Here is an 18,052-nt window from a genome sequence, read left to right as displayed (position 1 = left end):
GTGGATTTACAATTGTTTACAATGTGACTTTATTTTCTGACTTTAAACTTTACCAGTTTTCCCATACCATTTTGCACCTTTAAGAGATTACAAAAAATACAACCATAATACCATATATCCTTAGAGAAAACACTGAGTTGAATTCAGAACCTTTTTTTGATGAGATCTATTCAACTTAAATCTGTAAGAAAAAATTATAATAAAATAATATTAAAAAATAATAAAAATGATCAGGGCAGGCAGCTTTAAACACAAATGTTTTCCTTTTTTATTGTATTTTTACAGGTACAAAAGAAAGATTAATCAAAAAGACCAAAGCCCATGTCTTCATCAGACTCCTCAGATTCTTCTTTCTTCTCTTCCTTTTTCCCTTCCGCTGAAAAGTACACATGCAAATGTGAAATTACACATCACAAAGCTTCCTGGTTATTTCTGACTTCAACCACAAAGTACATAATCAGTGGACCAGATCAGCCTGTCTGTAATTAAAGTTTGGACTGCTGCAATTTAGCATGAGGGAAGACGGCAGGAATGCTACTATCTGATCAGATCCATTACAAACCAATTAGTGTGTAATGGGCGACGTTCAACTACTAATGAAAAGCAGATCACTCACACCAGGAAACGGATCCGAAACTGTGCAAGGGGACATTTTGCTAACATTTAACATGTAATGCATTTGGAAAACTAAATGATATTTTTTTTAGTAGAACCTATATCATCAAATTAGAATGAAATAATTCTTTGTACATGAACAAACTGGTGTCAGTACCAGACAGTGTTATTTTTGTAATAAGATACTATTATAGTTTTATTTGTTTGTTTGTTTTTCATTTTAGTTCAAAAGTTATTAATATTGATCTTTGTCATTTTTAAAATAATTTTCCTTAATGTCTACATAGATTTGATTAATTTTTATTTCAGTTTTAGCTTTAGCTAAATGAAAATGAGAAATGTTTAGTTTTTTGGTTTTAACAAAGTTTTTGGTTTAATGGTTTCAGTGTTAGTTTTCTATTAAAAACCTTGGTAGCAGGTTAATTCAACTACCCACCTGCAGGTGCTTCCCCAGCAGGAGCGGCACCACCGCCACCAGCGGCAGCAGCAGAAACCGCCACTGCACCACCCGCTGGAACGGAGGCTAACTTAGAGAGGCCTGTGGCAAAATAAACGTAAAACAACAAAGTGAGACTTGTGAAGAAATTCTGCTCACGAGATTTTTATATTATGTAGGTCAAACAGTAAATGCAAAGCAGCCTTACCGGCATTCATGACTTCATTGATGTCTTTGCCATTCAGTTCACTGATGACCTGTTGAGTAACATCAGAGATTGAATCATTTGGGGAATTTGCTGCCTTATGTGAGCATCCATCTTACTGATTAAGAACAAGGAAACAAAGGTAACAGAGTTGCATGTGCAAAACCATCAGAACTGTATTGAATTCCTTATAATAGCTAATAATTTCAATAGAATATACCCAAGAGATTTATTTAATAGACCTTTTTCACATTTCCGGGTTTCTCAGCAGCAGAAGTCATCATAGTTGGGTTAACTTCGAGAGCAGTGAATGGGAGGGTACCACAAATAGATTTTTTGCATTCCCATTTGGTCAAATAGCAAAAGAAAAACTCCACTGCATTAGAAGTATCGCTGCATTAGAAACACCCTCGCATTAGCGTTAACTCATTTTGTTGTAATTTGATGCAAAGATGATTTAATACAAAGTATAGCATTATAAATGTACATAAATATTTTTTTTAAATCAAAGTATAAACAACTTTGAGGATTTACGATGCTGATGACTGTAGAAACGCGTCATCACAGTCTTGTGAAAAGGGTCCATATGGTAAATGGTTGTAAGCAGTAGCGGCTCCTGACCATAAATTTAGGTGTGGCAGTTTTTGGGTCGTATCTATGAGCGCACAGGGAACTGGGTTATTTAACAAAACAAACACAAACAAACTATTTACGGGCGATTTAAAAAAAAAAAAAATGTTTATCGTTTATTTATTATTGTTGTTGTTGATATTCATTTTATTTGTAGGCCTACTTTTGCTATTCTTTCCTTTTCTAGAACGTAGAAATTTTGTATATTTACAGGCTATTTACATGAGCAGGTTTGAACTGAAGAATTTATGCTTTCATACTAATTTGATTAAATTTATTTGTATGAGAATTTGGCCCACCGTTGTTTCATATTAGCAAATTTTTCAATGACTGCTTTGTTGAATTCGGGGATCTCATGTGTTAAATGTTTTTCTATTGAAAGCATCGCCAAAGCATTAAGTCTTTCCTGGGACATAGTGTTTCGCAGAAATGTCTTAACTCGTTTAAGTGCGGAGAAACATCTCTCAGACTCGGCAGTTGTCATTGGCATTGTGATCAGAATGCGTAGGAGTTTCAGTGTTTCTGTGAGCACATCGTTCAAATTATTTTTGTTTATAAATGTGAAAAATGTGGTTGCACCTCCACACGCACGGAAGTCTGGATTGTCATAAATCAACGAGAGCTCTATGTGGAGACGTTCATTTATCATAGGGTATGCATCTACAGCCCTTTTCAAGATCTCTTTAGGAATTTTTTTGAAAATTCACAGTAACGCGCATTGTCAAAAAAAGATCGCAGCCGACAGATGACCTGTGAAATCAAATCCTCTTTGGCATTGGCTATTACAGTGTCACAAACTTCATATGCGATCTGCTGTAAATTGGGTGCGCTCTTTCGCTTCCGTGCTGGTATATTTTGCGCACAGAGATGGAATATCATCGCGGATTTTGCCTATGGAATTCACAAAACTTCTTGTGACTCTGTGTGCCTCTACTGCGTCAATTCCTCGCATTTGAAGCTGTGCATAAAGAATGTCAACACAGGGCCTAATTAAATGAAACAGATCCAAAAATAAGAGAAATTCGTGATCGGAAAGCATTCGACAGAAACCTTTAGCCTCCCTAACAGTAACTGAATCAAAGCCTCGAGACGACTGGATAGATTCAAAACATTCCAGTAGAATGGCTTGATTTTTATAGACCGTACTGACAGCACGGCTGCTAAATTTCCATTGTGTCTGAGATGACCGTGGTAGCCGTTTCCCTACTATTTCATTCAGAACTGCTGTTCTTTTTGGGGATCTGAAAAAAAAGATGAAAAACCACCAAGATCCAAGAAGAAACATCGGACAGGTGCCATTCCAGAAACAGCTTGCTCCATTATCAGATTTAATTGGTGTGCATAGCAATGCAGAAAATGTGCATTCGGGTAAACGTCCTGTACTTTCTTACGCACTCTTCCAGATGCTCCTCTCATCACACTAGCCCCGTCAAATGTTTGTGCAATAAGTCTCCCCTTGTCAAATTCACTGTCAGGAGAGCAAACTACACGCAACTGCTCTAATAGCACCTTGAAGATTGAATCAGCATTCGTGTGACCGTCAATTGTTTTAAAACCAAAAAAAATCTCTTGCACAGTGTTAACGGGATCAATATAACGGAACACTACTATGAGTTGGCAGTGAGTTGATATGTCCGTGGTTTCGTCACACTGTACAGACAGAAAGGCAGTTTTTTTCAGCTCACCTATAATGTGGCCTTGCATTACATCAAGCATGCAGTCCAGTAACTCGTTCTGAATGGTTTTAGAGGTACCCTTAAAAACTGTGGCGTGCTCAAGATGTTCCTTCATGATATTGTCAAGGGAAGCAACAAGATCCACAAGACCTCTGAAAACACCGGGATTGTCAGAGGTTTCAGTCTCATCATGCCCTCTAAGAGCCAACTCAAACGCTCCGCAAAAACGTATACAGTCAATAAACTTCGAGAGAATGTGCCTATTTTTATCCACTTCTTATTGTGGTTTCGCACACCAACACCATAGCTCTCATCTAACTGTGTTGCTATATTAGTTTGTCCAAGCATGGCTAGCTTCATTGCACAGGTAAGATGAGCTTTGCCAGATTCGTGTTTTTTAGCCTTTTCAGAGAAGTGTTTTACATCGCACACACCTACGCTACTCCACTCATCACCCTGTCCCCTGTTAAAGAAGAACGTAAAAGCAAGCATGGGAAACAGAAAACTTTATTTCGTTTAGCACAACCAGACAGCCAAGGCTTCTTGTCATACCACGACCTGGAAAATGTTCTGTTGAACGACCTACCATTGTCCATTGTTTGCTGTACAATTTTTATATCTGGTTTGTCGGGGTCAAGCTGTTTGATAGCTAATTTCTCATTAAGTGACAATCTCTCAAACGAGTTCTGCAACAGAAACTCGACATTATTACACGCGGGATGATCTGTACCACTCGCCATCTTCACGGTCTGATGCGTTTGTTTAAACTGACACAGACTCAAATACACTTTGCTGATGCGGACTGATATAATATTGTCTGGAACTACGTTTATGTAATGTAAAAGCATGCGGGGCAGTCTCATATCTCCCCATATGGCTCTAAATCAGAGCGTGCTGCATTTCCATTTTTCACCACAAATTTATATTGAAAAAATATGTGGTGCTGTTGAGCTCGGGAGGTCTCCGAGACCCGCTGCCCAGCTTAGTACAGTCATTAATACACAGCCAACCTGTCAACTGAAGCAATGCGCTAAATTTCAACATATCCATCTCACTTTATGATTTAAACTAGTCTAGAAACTCCGAAAATATTTTTGGAATAATGATGAACATTTTTGAGTTATCAATTTAGGACTGGCTCAGTTTATGTAGAGTTCTATGTTTTCAAGTGGCTGAATATTTGCCTATACAGACGAGCCATGCCTGGTTGTAAGGCAGAAAATCAATTAAACATTAGTGTTAAGAAGTTGAATTATAAAACACTTGTATAAAAAAATCTGATGTAAAAGCATGCGGGGCAGTCTCATATCTCCCCATATGGCTCTAAATCAGAGCGTGCTGCATTTCCATTTTTCACCACAAATTTATATTGAAAAAATATGTGGTGCTGTTGAGCTCGGGAGGTCTCCGAGACCCGCTGCCCAGCTTAGTACAGTCATTAATACACAGCCAACCTGTCAACTGAAGCAATGCGCTAAATTTCAACATATCCATCTCACTTTATGATTTAAACTAGTCTAGAAACTCCGAAAATATTTTTGGAATAATGATGAACATTTTTGAGTTATCAATTTAGGACTGGCTCAGTTTATGTAGAGTTCTATGTTTTCAAGTGGCTGAATATTTGCCTATACAGACGAGCCGTGCCTGGTTGTAAGGCAGAATATCAATTAAACATTAGTGTTAAGAAGTTGAATTATAAAACACTTGTATAAAAAATCTGTTATATTGAGATGAAGATTTAAACACAGGTTTATTTGAACCTTGTTAAGACGCTCATCATCAGCCTCAATTCCAACACTCCCCAGGATGTTCTTGATGTCTTTGGCGGATGGGTTGTTGTTGCCACCCAGAACAGCCAACAGGTAAGCGGCCACGTAACGCATTCTAGAAGAAAGTTACAAATATTACAACTGATTAATGGTATTGTTTATAGTTAACTTTTATTCATATGATCTAAAGAAGAATTTTGACCAACTATATATTTAATGCTTGTATATTTTAATATATATTTAATATGTGAATACTGAATTATGAATTATAATATATCTAAAATGCAGCTCCAGTAGATAAAAACAAAAATATCTCAATTGTGAATTAAATCTTTGGTCCCACAACGAGTACTAGAATTTTGAATACATGGTATTAAATTACAAATAAAATATTTCTGATATATTGTAACCGAATATATAAATTAGACTGATAAATTATGAAAATTAACTGCTATACTGTCCCAGACATCGAAAGAAAGCCTCCAAGTCAGATGTGAACTGTCAAGCGTGTCACACATGCTTTGTTTAAGGTTACAAGGCATTTCAATTTTAAAACGTAATTCAAATAAACTGAATATTTTTCAAACCTTTACGACTTAGGTGTTAGTAATTATAATTACATTCTGCCATTTTTCTAATCTGGAGCGTAAGGAAACAAAATGGAGTATGGCTTGATAAGCGTCTCACTTGATAAGCATGTGCTTACAGAGGGGGGAATGCAGTTTAGTTTTAATCACAAATACTACCTAAACATACTTTAACACGTTCAACATTCAAACGAGAAGTCAAAGCAAGATTTAGTGTTAAAATGTCAATAAAAACATACTTTAAGTCTGCGAAAGACACGAAACGTCAGTCACGCTGCAATTTCCGGAAAAGCGAGGACGAGTAGAGGGAAATAGCTGAAGAATGCAGCAGTATGCGATGATCTGATTGGCTGCATGGTGCGCCCTGTCAAAGTGGCAAACGTCGATTGGCCACTATTTTTCCTCGTTTATGGCGTGCTGTCAATGCTGTGAGCGAGTGAGTGTGACAGCCATGGTAGAGTGAATCAGTATACAGGGCCGTATTTGATGATTTTAGGCATTTTTGTACCTCTATGAAGGCGTTTTCCCTTACAAAAAGAGTAATATAATTTATGTCAAACTTGATTGTTTAATAAATAAAATTAAATATACACTTTTTAACAATTGTGGTTTGTTAACCATCTCTCTTTTTTAAATGTAAATGTTTTAATCCCCTCCAATTTAGCTAACAGCTACACATTCAACAACACCTCTTATAACCTAGTGAATAAAGAGATGACCAGCTAAATCTTCTAAATCTAACAAATGCCAGTAAGAAACTAAAAAAGTTGAATTTCTGTGAGTTGGGCTTTTGTCACTAATGGCCTTAACCCCCATTAAGTTCTGACTTGAACACTTGATACACAACAACTTTTTGTTTTATTAATTGCGCCACTTCTTTTTTTCTTTCCCTTTTTTTCTAGTAGAGGCAAAAATAAAAGGAATGAGGCATGGCATATCACCATATGCTGATGTAAAGAACCCTTTCTTTGTGTACACTGCCAGAGCAATCTCTTGTAACGACATTACATCATAGCCAAATATTAGAATAGCATAGGGTGACCATACATGCCATTTTCCCAGGACGCGTCCTGGGAAAATGGCACGTATGGTCACCCTAGAATAGCACCTATTTAGTAAGTAAAACAAACAGCTCCTGACATGACCACATTAAAGGAATACGAAATGAATAGACATAGAAGCTTTTTATTTACAGTAACAAAAGCTCACAATGGCAAACACAGCAATCACAAACACTGACTCAGAATATTAAACAGATTTCACAATTATACAGGTAATAATTAACACAATCTTTCATATTTTACTGAAAGGGTCCAAGAAATGATGTAGAAAGCAGTGGAACTCTGATCAAGGAAAACAAATGTGCGTCTACAGTTCTATTAGCTCTTCATCCTTCTCTTGTGTAAAGAGGTAGGACACAGTTTCCAGAATAAACTCCAGGGTTTTCCTCCAGCTGGTCACATACCAGATCTTATACAGGAATTCTCCAAAGAGCACCAGCAAAAAGAGTACCATAACACTCAGGAAGATCCGATCGATGTGGTAGAGCACCCTCTCTTTGTATGTACGTTGCTCCCATGGCACTGAGGCCCGAGCCTCGCTGTATTTGCTGAAATGGAGGAGGGCTTCCTCATCACTGTTTATCTCCTGTGTCTCCATCTCCTGCTGCTCCACAGCTCCGTCACCTTCTGCCATCCTGCTTAATGCTCTCCAAAAGTCAGGCCTTTGGAAATTGCTTTTGTAATGAAGTTTCCAACTTGTGGAGACAGGCCTCTTCCCGGCGCGTCCTCTTTTGTTGGTCTTCCCTGGCCGCAGCCGAAGAATAAAGCCTGAAGTAATTGAATTGGCAGCAGCTTAATTAGTTTTCAGTCTCTTTTAATACCTGAAGTTTGAGAAAATACAAAGTATGCCTTATTTAAATGACTTGAATGAAACTAGTTAATTAACTGTAGTCGTTTTAATTGAGTTGGTTCATTTCCATTGTCCTCGTGAAGGCTGTTGTGTCTCCGACTGAATACGGCAGGCTGATTATGAACTCACACCTCACTAAGGAGATCACTGGGACTTAGGGACACTCAGCACTTTTCAAAATCCTACAGTAACAGATGGCAAATAAGTACAATAGTGCTACACGATGCTGACAAAAAGGCATCTAACATGGCTTTATTTCTTTGAAATACTTTTTCATAAGAAAATGTCATGTTATTTATTCTGTAATTTTACTTGTTTTAACTGTATTTGGGACAATTTAATTGATTTAATGAACCCATTTACAATCACTGGACTTTAAGTGTTACTTTTCCATCTGAGAGTGACTAAAGCAGTTTGGATGCAAGTATGTGCATTTACAAGTGCACATGCAAATATTTATATAACATACAGGTATATTACTTATATGCAGAAAATCTTGGTCACACTCTTCAGATTATGACATACTCTGATCGACTGTTTTTACTTATTTTAACTGTATTTGGGACAATTTAATTGATTTAATGAACCCATTTACAATCACTGGACTTTAAGTGTTACTTTTCCATCTGAGAGTGACTAAAGCAGTTTGGATGCAAGTATGTGCATTTACAAGTGCACATGCAAATATTTATATAACATACAGGTATATTACTTACATGCAGAAAATCTTGAAGTCACAATCTTCAGATTATGACATACTCTGATCGACTGTTCTAACAAGGTTAGAGCCACAGTTCCTGAATTTAGTACACCCGAGTTTATATAAATATAAGGCAAGTTACCTTATGCATAGTTTTATTTATTTATGATTTAACACCATGTCAGCAACAGTGGCTATATTCATGGCAAGAGGAAACATTTTATGCATATAGTTTTAAGATCATAACATGGAGTCTGTCCTGTTCTTTATGAATAATTTAAACTAGCAACAAGCTGGACGGATGACATTTATTCAGATGAGCAGTTATTTAAAATATGAATGTTATTTCATTGAAGTATCTTAAAACATCAGATAATTAACTTATTTTGAATATATTCAGTACATATTACTTTTTAAGATGTCATATAATTGCAATGTAGCTATCACTAAACACTTTTGCTTTTATTATTCCTAACAGCTAAAATAATTAAGGCCATATAAGGGAAATATTAACTGAAATAAATTAAGTATTAATACAGCCATATTATTTAAGGTATTTTTATTTGAAAAATAATGTTCTAATAAGTGTTACAAAAAAATGCAAACAGGGTTGTAACACTGACTGCTAAAATTAGTTCAATTAATATTATGACCCATCTCAAAACTAAATTTTTTTATGTAAAATAATATTGGGCATACGTTTATCTCTTATAATAAGAGAAAATGATTAATAAATAAGTTTAAAGACTGATTATAAGATAAAAAGTGAATGATTTAGAATTAAAGTGGAGAGAGCTCCAAACTCAAACTACACAGCAGTAACAAATGCACTCAAACCATCATGCAGCAACAATCAAAACAATGAAACACCACGACCGGTTTAAGATATTTTTTAATTTTTCTGCTTAAAAATGCACAGAATGTGACCGTTGATTTGCTTCACATGGGCTTTGCAGGAGCTCTGGGTGCAGCACCCTGCAGGAAAAAAGGACAACGAAAATGCTGAGATGCACATTAAACACCAAGTAACAAAATACAACGCACTTTAACCCTACTAATAATTCTAAACTTTCCCACAACAGAATTTGATTGTACTTACACTAGGCCTGAAGCGGGGAGGTGGTGTTCGGTCCTTGCGGGCCTCCCAGGATCTGTTTCTCACCACCTTGCTGTGGATGGCACAGCTAACACAGTAATGCAGCTTCACGTACAGCTTGGGTAATACGTATGCTACACAGGAGGAGGAATAGGGATATAAAAAAGAATTACACAGAACAGCACACATTAAGACTTTGACAATGTTTTGGTAGTTAAAGCAGTCACTTACAGTCAAACACACTAGCTTCGGAGATGTCCCTCACAGCGGCGGCCTCCACAATGTTCCTGATGACAAACTTCTTGATGGCCTTGTCCTTGGGAACACAGCGGGCACAGTTGGTGCAGCGGATGGGCTGGACATGACCACGGCCCTTCTTTGCACGTCCGTTGTTCCTTCTCTTCTTAGTCTGTCAATTAAAAACGGAAATATTTAATCATTAGGAGTAGATTCAATTCAACATCCTACAGCTGCCAGCATCTGCCCAATGAATTTACACAAATTTTCCAGTTGTTCATAATTTAAAAACTTCATAATATAAATGTAATTTTTACACAAACCTATTCCAGGAGAACCATTTCTTGCTTATGCTAAAATGAAATTACTATTATTAATTTTAATTGATCAGAAATTCACATTTTTCAAATTTCCAAAAATTATCAAATTAAAATGGAAAACTGTTAAAAATTAAATATGAGCTCTGTATGCAGTTCGCATAATAACAAATCAGAAGTCAGAAAGAGCTTTATTGCCATGTTTGCATACAAGGAAATTGCTTTGGTTTCACAAGCTTCCAGTAGAGACAACAGAGATTATAAAAAATAAGATGTGAATAAAAACACACATATGTATATATAAATGATCCGAAAGAAAGAACGAAAAATAAAATAAAAATAAACTGAAAAATAAAATAAATTGTATGAACAATCCTGGAAATAGTACATTTCTAAAAAAATTGTATTTCCAGGAATTTTCCATTACTATGGGAACCACTTTCAAATCTCAATTTAAATGTTCATTTTATTTATTTATTTTCAGTGTAAATAAATAACCAATCAGTAAATCACCATTTTAAAGGGGTCCTATTATGCTTTTACAAAGTCTTGATTTTGTTTTGGGGGCGTACTAGAACAGGCTCTCATACTAGGTTGTTCGAAAAACAACAACGTTTATTGTTGTGATTATTTTTCACATATTTTACATTATAGCAACATTACAGACTAACTAAAGTTGAAAAAGTGAAAAAGCATATTAGCACCCCTTTAAAACATTAAAAAAAAAAATAATTTCCAGGATTTTCATTACAGGCATCATATTTCATTTTATTATTATTATTTTTCATTTTTGGACATTTGAAAATTGGGAATTCCTGGTATTTCCAGGTGTTCTATTACCATAGGAACTACGTACAGATCTTTATTACATTTCCAAAGTACAGACTCGTAAAAATTGAGATTTTTTTTGAACCAATCAAACTAAACGACTGCCAAAAGTACTAAAATAATCACCGTGTCAAGTTAGATGCTGCATCAATCTTCATGTCAGCTCAGTTTACACTCGAGAAATGACAGGCTGCAGCGTCTTGATATACAGTATACGCTAAATAACGACTATAACACAACCAGCATCAGTAGGCTGAAGAACAAATGGCGACAAGCATTTAATGGAAGTGTTTTATTTCATATATAGAGTAGCAGGCTTGTCCATGCCGCGTTACAGCAGATGCCGCATATGCTAGACATCTTCACAAACGTCTTACTGAAACGGTCTAATAAACCGATATAGTGGCCCACATTTAAGAAAATCAAATACGTTACTAACTATACTTCGTTATCACACTGTTTTCTTCGGTGTATAAAAGAGATTTCATATACTAGACACATTCACGTATCAATCGCGAGGGCTCGCGACTCACCATCTCGAACGGGAGGCAGGAAAGAGGACCGGAAAAGGCGAACCGGAAGTAAAATATTTCTCTGCTACACAACTAAAGTCTATCGAACGGGAAAACACTGCTTTGATGCGATGCAAACGTATATATAAACGTTTAATGGAGGTATACAATATATATTTACAATTTAAGTGTGTATATATATATATATATCACTATATGATACGGGGGCTAATTTATTCATAACAGGGAACTAGTTTACTGCGGAAGGATATCTGAGTTGATGGCGAAGGCAGCGTAAAAGTCATATAATAATTGTTATAAACGACAAAGACAAAACGTCATTAATAATGATTACACAAAATAAATGTACTATTATTATTTCATCATGCCAGTGGGGTCAATTAAGTAGGAGTCCAATGGGGAGAGTTATGATTTTTATTTATTTATATATATATATATATATATTCTCTCTTAAATGTATAAAAACAATATTTCATTAAGTTATATGTAATAAAACTGCACTTTAAATATTACAATAATGCAAGAATGCTCTTTATTAATATGTAAGGTGCAAAAGAATTTGGTGATTTCTAGCTGAACTGTCTCCACAATAAAAAGCACAATTGAGAAATGATTTCAAATGTATATTATTTTAATTAATGAATACTAAAAATAACAATACATAAAATGTATTTAAAAGAGATGCACAGAAAATTACAAAGGTTGTAACCTGAAAGGTTAGGATATAAAATCTTTGAACATGATACACTGAGAAGAATAAAAGGGGGCAAAAGAATCGAATCAGATGCTTGCATCATAATATTGTAACATTACTGGAAAACTACTGGATCAGTACATATGCAGACAGTTTGAAGTGGTTTAGTTGACACACATCAGTGCCTCAGTAAATCACACAGGAGAATTTATTGGGAAAATATAACAATCTAACAAAATATATATCTACTTTCAACATGGTCCATATGGGGGAGGAAAAAAAGAAAGAAACAAAAAGGACAAACAGCCACACAGATGCATGCAGACACACAAACACACATGGGAACACAAGGAAAACAACTTCTCCCGCTATACAATTCCAAACCAAATATCGCCACAGGAAAAAAGACTGGCCTCGACTCCTGTAGATATCCTCAATAAAATCATATTATCAATTTGATCACAGGCTGTATTTCAGAGCTAAACTAAACCTATTTTTTTTAAACAATTCCATATACACAATCTATAAACATATCCCATATACACATCTGTGAGAATAAATGCACCGGATCCGAGCACCACTTGAGTTTTGTCAAGACAGTTGCCTTATTTAAAAAATCCGAACCACTGATTTATCATGATTCATCCGGTCCAACGGATTTATTTATTTATTATTATATATACTGTATAAAACAAGGACCTGCAATTTTCTTTCCATTGAACCCTTAATAATAAAGTGCTCTTGGCAAAGTTTGCCCTTACATGCCGATGTGTGTCCAGTCCTCCTAATTTAAATATATAAACCATAAAAACAGGCATACTGATAACCAATCAGCAGCTAGACACGAGTTAACCGATGCCAAGAGCAGCACAACCATGCTTTATAAAAACGGATGGTCCGTCATATCAGCTTCAAAAACAATATAGCTTATTTAGTTTAAAGCAAATTTGGGAATTGTCTGAATGAGAGGAATCATGGCGTGCTTTGATTAACTACTGCAAATCCGACTAAACACAAAGTGTCAGAACAGCGCCCTCTGCAGGTCAGGCCCACTTAGCTCTGAATTAACCAATCAAGATTTTATTAATGTTTTATCGTTAATTTCTTAGACCGGACAAGTCTGACGATTTTGGTGGTCCAGTGTCTAAATGTCGTCTAGTGGCTGTAAATTTTGCTTGAAAAGCAACCTCTATAAAATACTGGCCCCTTTTATTTATAAAACGGTGAGGAATAAAACCGCTCTCCACCAATCTGGGAAGACGAGGAGGTTACGTACAACTGGATCACACTCAAAACATATACATTAAAATGTCAGTATTGAAAGACAATAGCAAATTCTTGTGAGCTACAAAAGGTTTGAGCAAAAAGAGATGGAGGTTTTCAGCTCCTGAGCTGCAAAAATTTGCTCATTTGCTGTTTCTAAACACCGTTTCCCGCAACAATCTGGGTGGATCCTGAGGGCCAGGTCAACAGGAGGTTGGTAAATGCAGCAAAAGTTCTGCAGCATCACTTGGGCTCAGCTCGATACCATTTTGCGACATTGCAGCTTAAAAAAAAAAAATCTGAATATCAGGTCTCCCTGAGCTAGTAGCACTTCACAGTGTCAGTCTGCTTATGTCTTCTTAGTCCTTTTTGTTTGAAGAAATCCACAAGAAAAGGAAATGGAGAAAAAGTAGCTTTGGAGGGGCAGCTGGTAGCATCTGAACGGTCTGATGAAGAGAAACGACACAATTCATCGTTAAGATGCGTCTTGTGTCTCCAAATACTTTCTGCTGCCACAAAGGAGCAAAACAAATCTTGCACCATTCAGAGAGGTGAGATGGTTGTTCTGTGTTTGAAAGTGTGTGTGTATGTGTGTTTGGGTGGTTAAAGTGAGGCTGTGTAAGTGAGAGGTCGAGTTTGTAATTGTCATTTGTAATTGCTTGACAAGGCAATCTCAATTTAATCATCTAAATGGTGAAAACCACTGTGGAAGATTAATTTGCAAGGCTGTATTGGTGGTATTACCATAAATATGCATACATTTGTATATTTTAAGGATCCAATTTTAGATTTAGCTACATATCAGTAGAAACGTTTTATAAATGAGGCCGTTTTGTGTATAAATGCATAATATATGCATGCACTGTCAAATGTGGAGCGTATCAGGAGAGGATAAGGATACATTGCGGTCTTGGACAGTAGTTCCTATTTGTAAACACTTGTCTGTGAATCCGTTTAGTGTTGTTCCTGCTGGTGCTTGTTCTTGTGTGCGGACAGTACATGGTACTAAATTAACGCTGCTGTGTCCATGACGTTTCTGTTGGGATCCAGTGTGGCGAAGAACTGCACATCCCTGTCCTTGTCCATCCTTAGCTCAGACAGAGCCTCTTCCAGCTCATCCGAGTAAGCGCTGCCTGGGTCCTTGAAGTATGCTGAAATCAGAGCACAGACATAGGTGATTAGAACCCATGCTTACACAGTGACACTTACACTAAATACTTATTTAGAAAAAAACATTTTATTTTTTGTGCTACTAATAGTGACAGTTTGTTTAAAGTTAAATGGTCACTAGCCTACATCAAGTTAAAACGAAATAACTACAAGAACTTCAAATAAAGTTCAAATAAAAGAATCCCTTTTTAAAATAAATACATAAAAAATATAAAACAATATGCTAAAAATACATAATAAAAATACAAAAAAACACTAAATAAAATAAAACTGAACTAAAAATAACAAAATTAAACAAAATAAAAATAAAAAATGAAATAGAAGAAACAGCTATAAAAACAAAAATAAAAAAGTATAATAAAAAAAACATTATGCAATAAATCAAAACACAAAAAACTAAATTCTAATTGGCCTTTACTTCAAGTGCAACTACACTTGACAACTTTCTAGAAAGCATTTCACTGGACAAAAATAAGTATACATCCTGTGCAGGATATTACTTGTAAATATTTTAGTCCATTAATTTAATTTAAGCCCTTGGAGGGCCTAATGAAGGAGTGGATGCATGCATAAAATCTTGTAATGCAGGCATATTCTAACTTGTCTTTATAATGTGTGAGTGTGTCTTACGTTTTTCCAACACGCTCTGCCGTAACGCCTTGGCCACCAGCACACGTACGTTGGGTACAGGATCTGATGAGAGGCTGAGCAGACTGGGTAGAAGGTGCTGTGCAAACTGGTCCATGGGCATACAGTCCTCCTCCACAATGGCCTACGTGGAAACATAAGAAATGAATGAATCACTCTCACACATTGTTAGATATAACATGACAGATTTAAAGGGTTAGTTCACCCAAAAATTACTCACCCTCAAGGCATCCTAGGTGTATATGATTTTCTTCTTCTAGACGATTCCAGTCGGAGTTATATTAAAAATTTCTCTTTGATCTTCCAAGCTGTTTAATGGTAGTCAGCAATTTAATCTAGCTTGCGCTCACTGTTGTACACGGAAACAGCTCTGGGAGGATGACGCATAAGGCCAGCGTTGCGTATGCGCTGCTCAGAAGTGACGAACGCGGAAGCGCAGGGGAGAGGTCAAAACAAAACAACGGTCACGAATTAGAAGTACAAAACGAGGATTTGTAAAGAAGAATGTCGGAGGATTTCGATATAAGCCAAGAGGAGACTGGTTTTCCTTTGCTAAAGTAAGGAAAAATTAGCTTCCTTTGCTCCTGTAAACAAACATTGGTTTTCACGAGACTCAACTGCGCAAGCGCAACGCCGACCTCATACGTCATGCTCCCGGAACTGCTTCCGTGTAGGACTGTTGGCGCAAGCTAGATTAAAGTGATTATTACAATTTGAATATGGTTATTTTTCTTACAAAAACGCATCGATTCGCTACAGGAGGCCTTTGTTCACCCCCCGGAGCCGTGTGAGTACTTTTTATTATGGATGGATGCACTTTATTTCACTTCTTTTGGACTGATGAATTGCAACACCCTCTGACTGCCATTAAACAGCTTGGAAGATCAAAGTCAATTTTTAATATAACTCCGATTGGATTCATCTGAAAGAAGGAAGTCATATACACCTAGGATGGCTTGAGGGTGAGTAAATAATGGGCTAATTTTCATTTTTGGGTGAACTATCTCTTTAACATTTAAGAGCCCTCAGTGTCGGACTTTGGTTCTCTTTTGAAAATGCTGCATATTGCACAAAACAAAACAAAACAAAAAACAAAACAAATATATGCAAACAAATATACGTTTCAACTTGACTGGTTAAAGTTATTTGCACACCAGTTTGTTATTCTGATATCATCTATTTCAGAATTATTAATCCCACAGTGTCTCGGGGAAAAAAAAACTATAGTACTACTCTATGCAAAATAATTATTCAAACTTGAAATTAACACTATCAAAAATATGAGATCTATGAATGAGAGAAGTGTGTTAAGATGGTGTGACTGTAAATCCTGGATAACACTGTAAAAAGCTGATGTATGTTTTACCTGGCAAATGAATGCAAATGCCTGACGTCCGACCCATTTGGGACAGTGGCAAAAACTCATAATGAGCTCATTAATGAAATTCAGACCTAGATCATGAGCTTCACAGGCATACAACTTCTGCAGTATCTCCACCACCTACACACATTCACAAGACAAAACTTGTCACTAAATACAGGTGTGGATGGTAATACTAGGTGTAAACAGCCTATGAGCCAAGGTTAAAAACAGTCCAGTGGAGTTACTAAAAGCAGAACACAAACTCAAACAATACAGCTAGTGAAAGGCATTGTACTGTTGTTGCTATTTTTGACAACAAGCTGAAGGCCACATGACTCACCAGTTTATAGGAGATCCACCGCACTTCTGACACTTTGTCAGAGCAAAGGTTACGTGCGATCTGTCTGAGGTAGTCATACACATCGTTGTGACTGTACAACTCAATGATCAGGATGAGCTGCCTAAATACAGACACAGACAAATGCCACAAGAGTGAGATCACACTTGAGAGCTCAAAAGCTACATTGTCAATGATGCATGTAACAAAGTAGCACATACTCAGCTAGCTCATAGCGGAATCTCCAATTTCGACTGTTGTCCATCACCATGAACTCCTGCAGCTGATACAGATACTCCCGACGCTTATCGGCATGAAGAAGCTACAAAAGATGACACAGAAAGATCTGTTAGAGCCAGTGTTGTTGAGGCCATTGTTAACTAAAACAAAATTATTAAAAATAGTTTTCTGTAATTGAAATAGAGATGAAATATAAATATTAGATGAAAAACTTAAAAATGAGAAATGTTGCATCAGCAGCTAACTGAAATAGGCCTAAATAAGGTTAAGATGAAAGTGATAAAATGACTAAAACTGAAATAAATAAAAGATATATAGAATTATTAAAAAATAAAAATGAATAAAAATGACAAAAGCACATAATAAAATTACTTCAAGCTGCAGTCCGTAAGTTTTGCCTCTTTGTCGCCATCTCTGTATGAAAACCTGCAATTGCAGCTGTTTGCGGAATTATCTTCCTTGTGTGGGTTGTGCGCCGCTCCAACGCAGATGAATCTAATGTTTTGAGGAGTATGTGTGGCAATCAGTCACCGCACCAGTGTGGATATTTACTGTAATTCGCAATCACAGATTCTAGCCTACGTCTTGGAATATATGACCCAAATAAGAATTTTCACCGTATATTGTCATCAGAACAAGTAAGTAACAAGTCTGCCACGTTTGTTCTGACCAACTGAGGAAAAAAGCATTACAATAAATCGCACTACCAATGGTGATTTAATCTAAAGATCGGTTAGCTCATATCACATCAAACCATGCAAATTATTATTATTGTTATACTTTATTCTCAAATT

General features: G+C 36.3%; 3 protein-coding genes across 4 annotated transcripts in view; all 3 read right to left on the bottom strand.

Annotated features, from left to right (window-relative positions):
- Positions 1-254: 254 nt before the first annotated feature.
- LOC107666134 (60S acidic ribosomal protein P2-like) lies at positions 255-6,258 on the bottom strand. The gene is made up of 5 exons (XM_016457297.1): positions 6,161-6,258; positions 5,326-5,449; positions 1,260-1,308; positions 1,052-1,153; positions 255-376 (listed from the first exon to the last, which is right to left on the bottom strand). The coding sequence occupies exons 2-5, from the start codon at positions 5,446-5,448 to the stop codon at positions 300-302; spliced, it is 351 nt and encodes a 116-aa protein (XP_016312783.1). The 5' UTR covers position 5,449; positions 6,161-6,258; the 3' UTR covers positions 255-299.
- Positions 6,259-9,406: 3,148 nt separating this feature from the next.
- Positions 9,407-11,619, bottom strand: LOC107666027 (40S ribosomal protein S26-like). Of its 2 annotated transcripts, none has more exons than XM_016457117.1 (4): positions 11,544-11,619; positions 9,860-10,037; positions 9,632-9,762; positions 9,407-9,507 (listed from the first exon to the last, which is right to left on the bottom strand). In XM_016457117.1, exons 1-4 carry the CDS (start codon positions 11,544-11,546, stop codon positions 9,472-9,474), a joined length of 348 nt encoding a protein of 115 aa, XP_016312603.1. In that variant the 5' UTR covers positions 11,547-11,619; the 3' UTR covers positions 9,407-9,471. The 2 variants fall into 2 exon arrangements, with proteins under 2 accessions (XP_016312603.1, XP_016312604.1); XM_016457118.1 differs by having other exon boundaries at positions 9,872-10,037.
- A 1,121-nt stretch (positions 11,620-12,740) lies between these two features.
- LOC107666016 (serine/threonine-protein phosphatase 4 regulatory subunit 1-like) overlaps positions 12,741-18,052 on the bottom strand; it is a 14,856-nt gene continuing 9,544 nt past the window's right edge. The window contains exons 14-18 of the mRNA XM_016457106.1: positions 17,240-17,340; positions 17,022-17,142; positions 16,685-16,819; positions 15,301-15,442; positions 12,741-14,651 (exon numbers count right to left, since the gene is read on the bottom strand). Coding sequence (XP_016312592.1) covers positions 14,506-14,651; positions 15,301-15,442; positions 16,685-16,819; positions 17,022-17,142; positions 17,240-17,340 — 645 coding nt within the window. The 3' untranslated portion in view covers positions 12,741-14,505. The remainder of the gene's footprint in view (positions 14,652-15,300; positions 15,443-16,684; positions 16,820-17,021; positions 17,143-17,239; positions 17,341-18,052) is intronic.

The sequence above is a fragment of the Sinocyclocheilus anshuiensis genome, unplaced genomic scaffold (assembly GCF_001515605.1).
Source record: "Sinocyclocheilus anshuiensis isolate Anshui unplaced genomic scaffold, SAMN03320099.WGS_v1.1 scaffold447, whole genome shotgun sequence".
NCBI lineage: Eukaryota > Metazoa > Chordata > Actinopteri > Cypriniformes > Cyprinidae > Sinocyclocheilus > Sinocyclocheilus anshuiensis.
The sequence above is the reverse complement of the archived record's forward strand: the minus strand, read 5'-3'. Positions and strand labels throughout refer to the sequence as shown.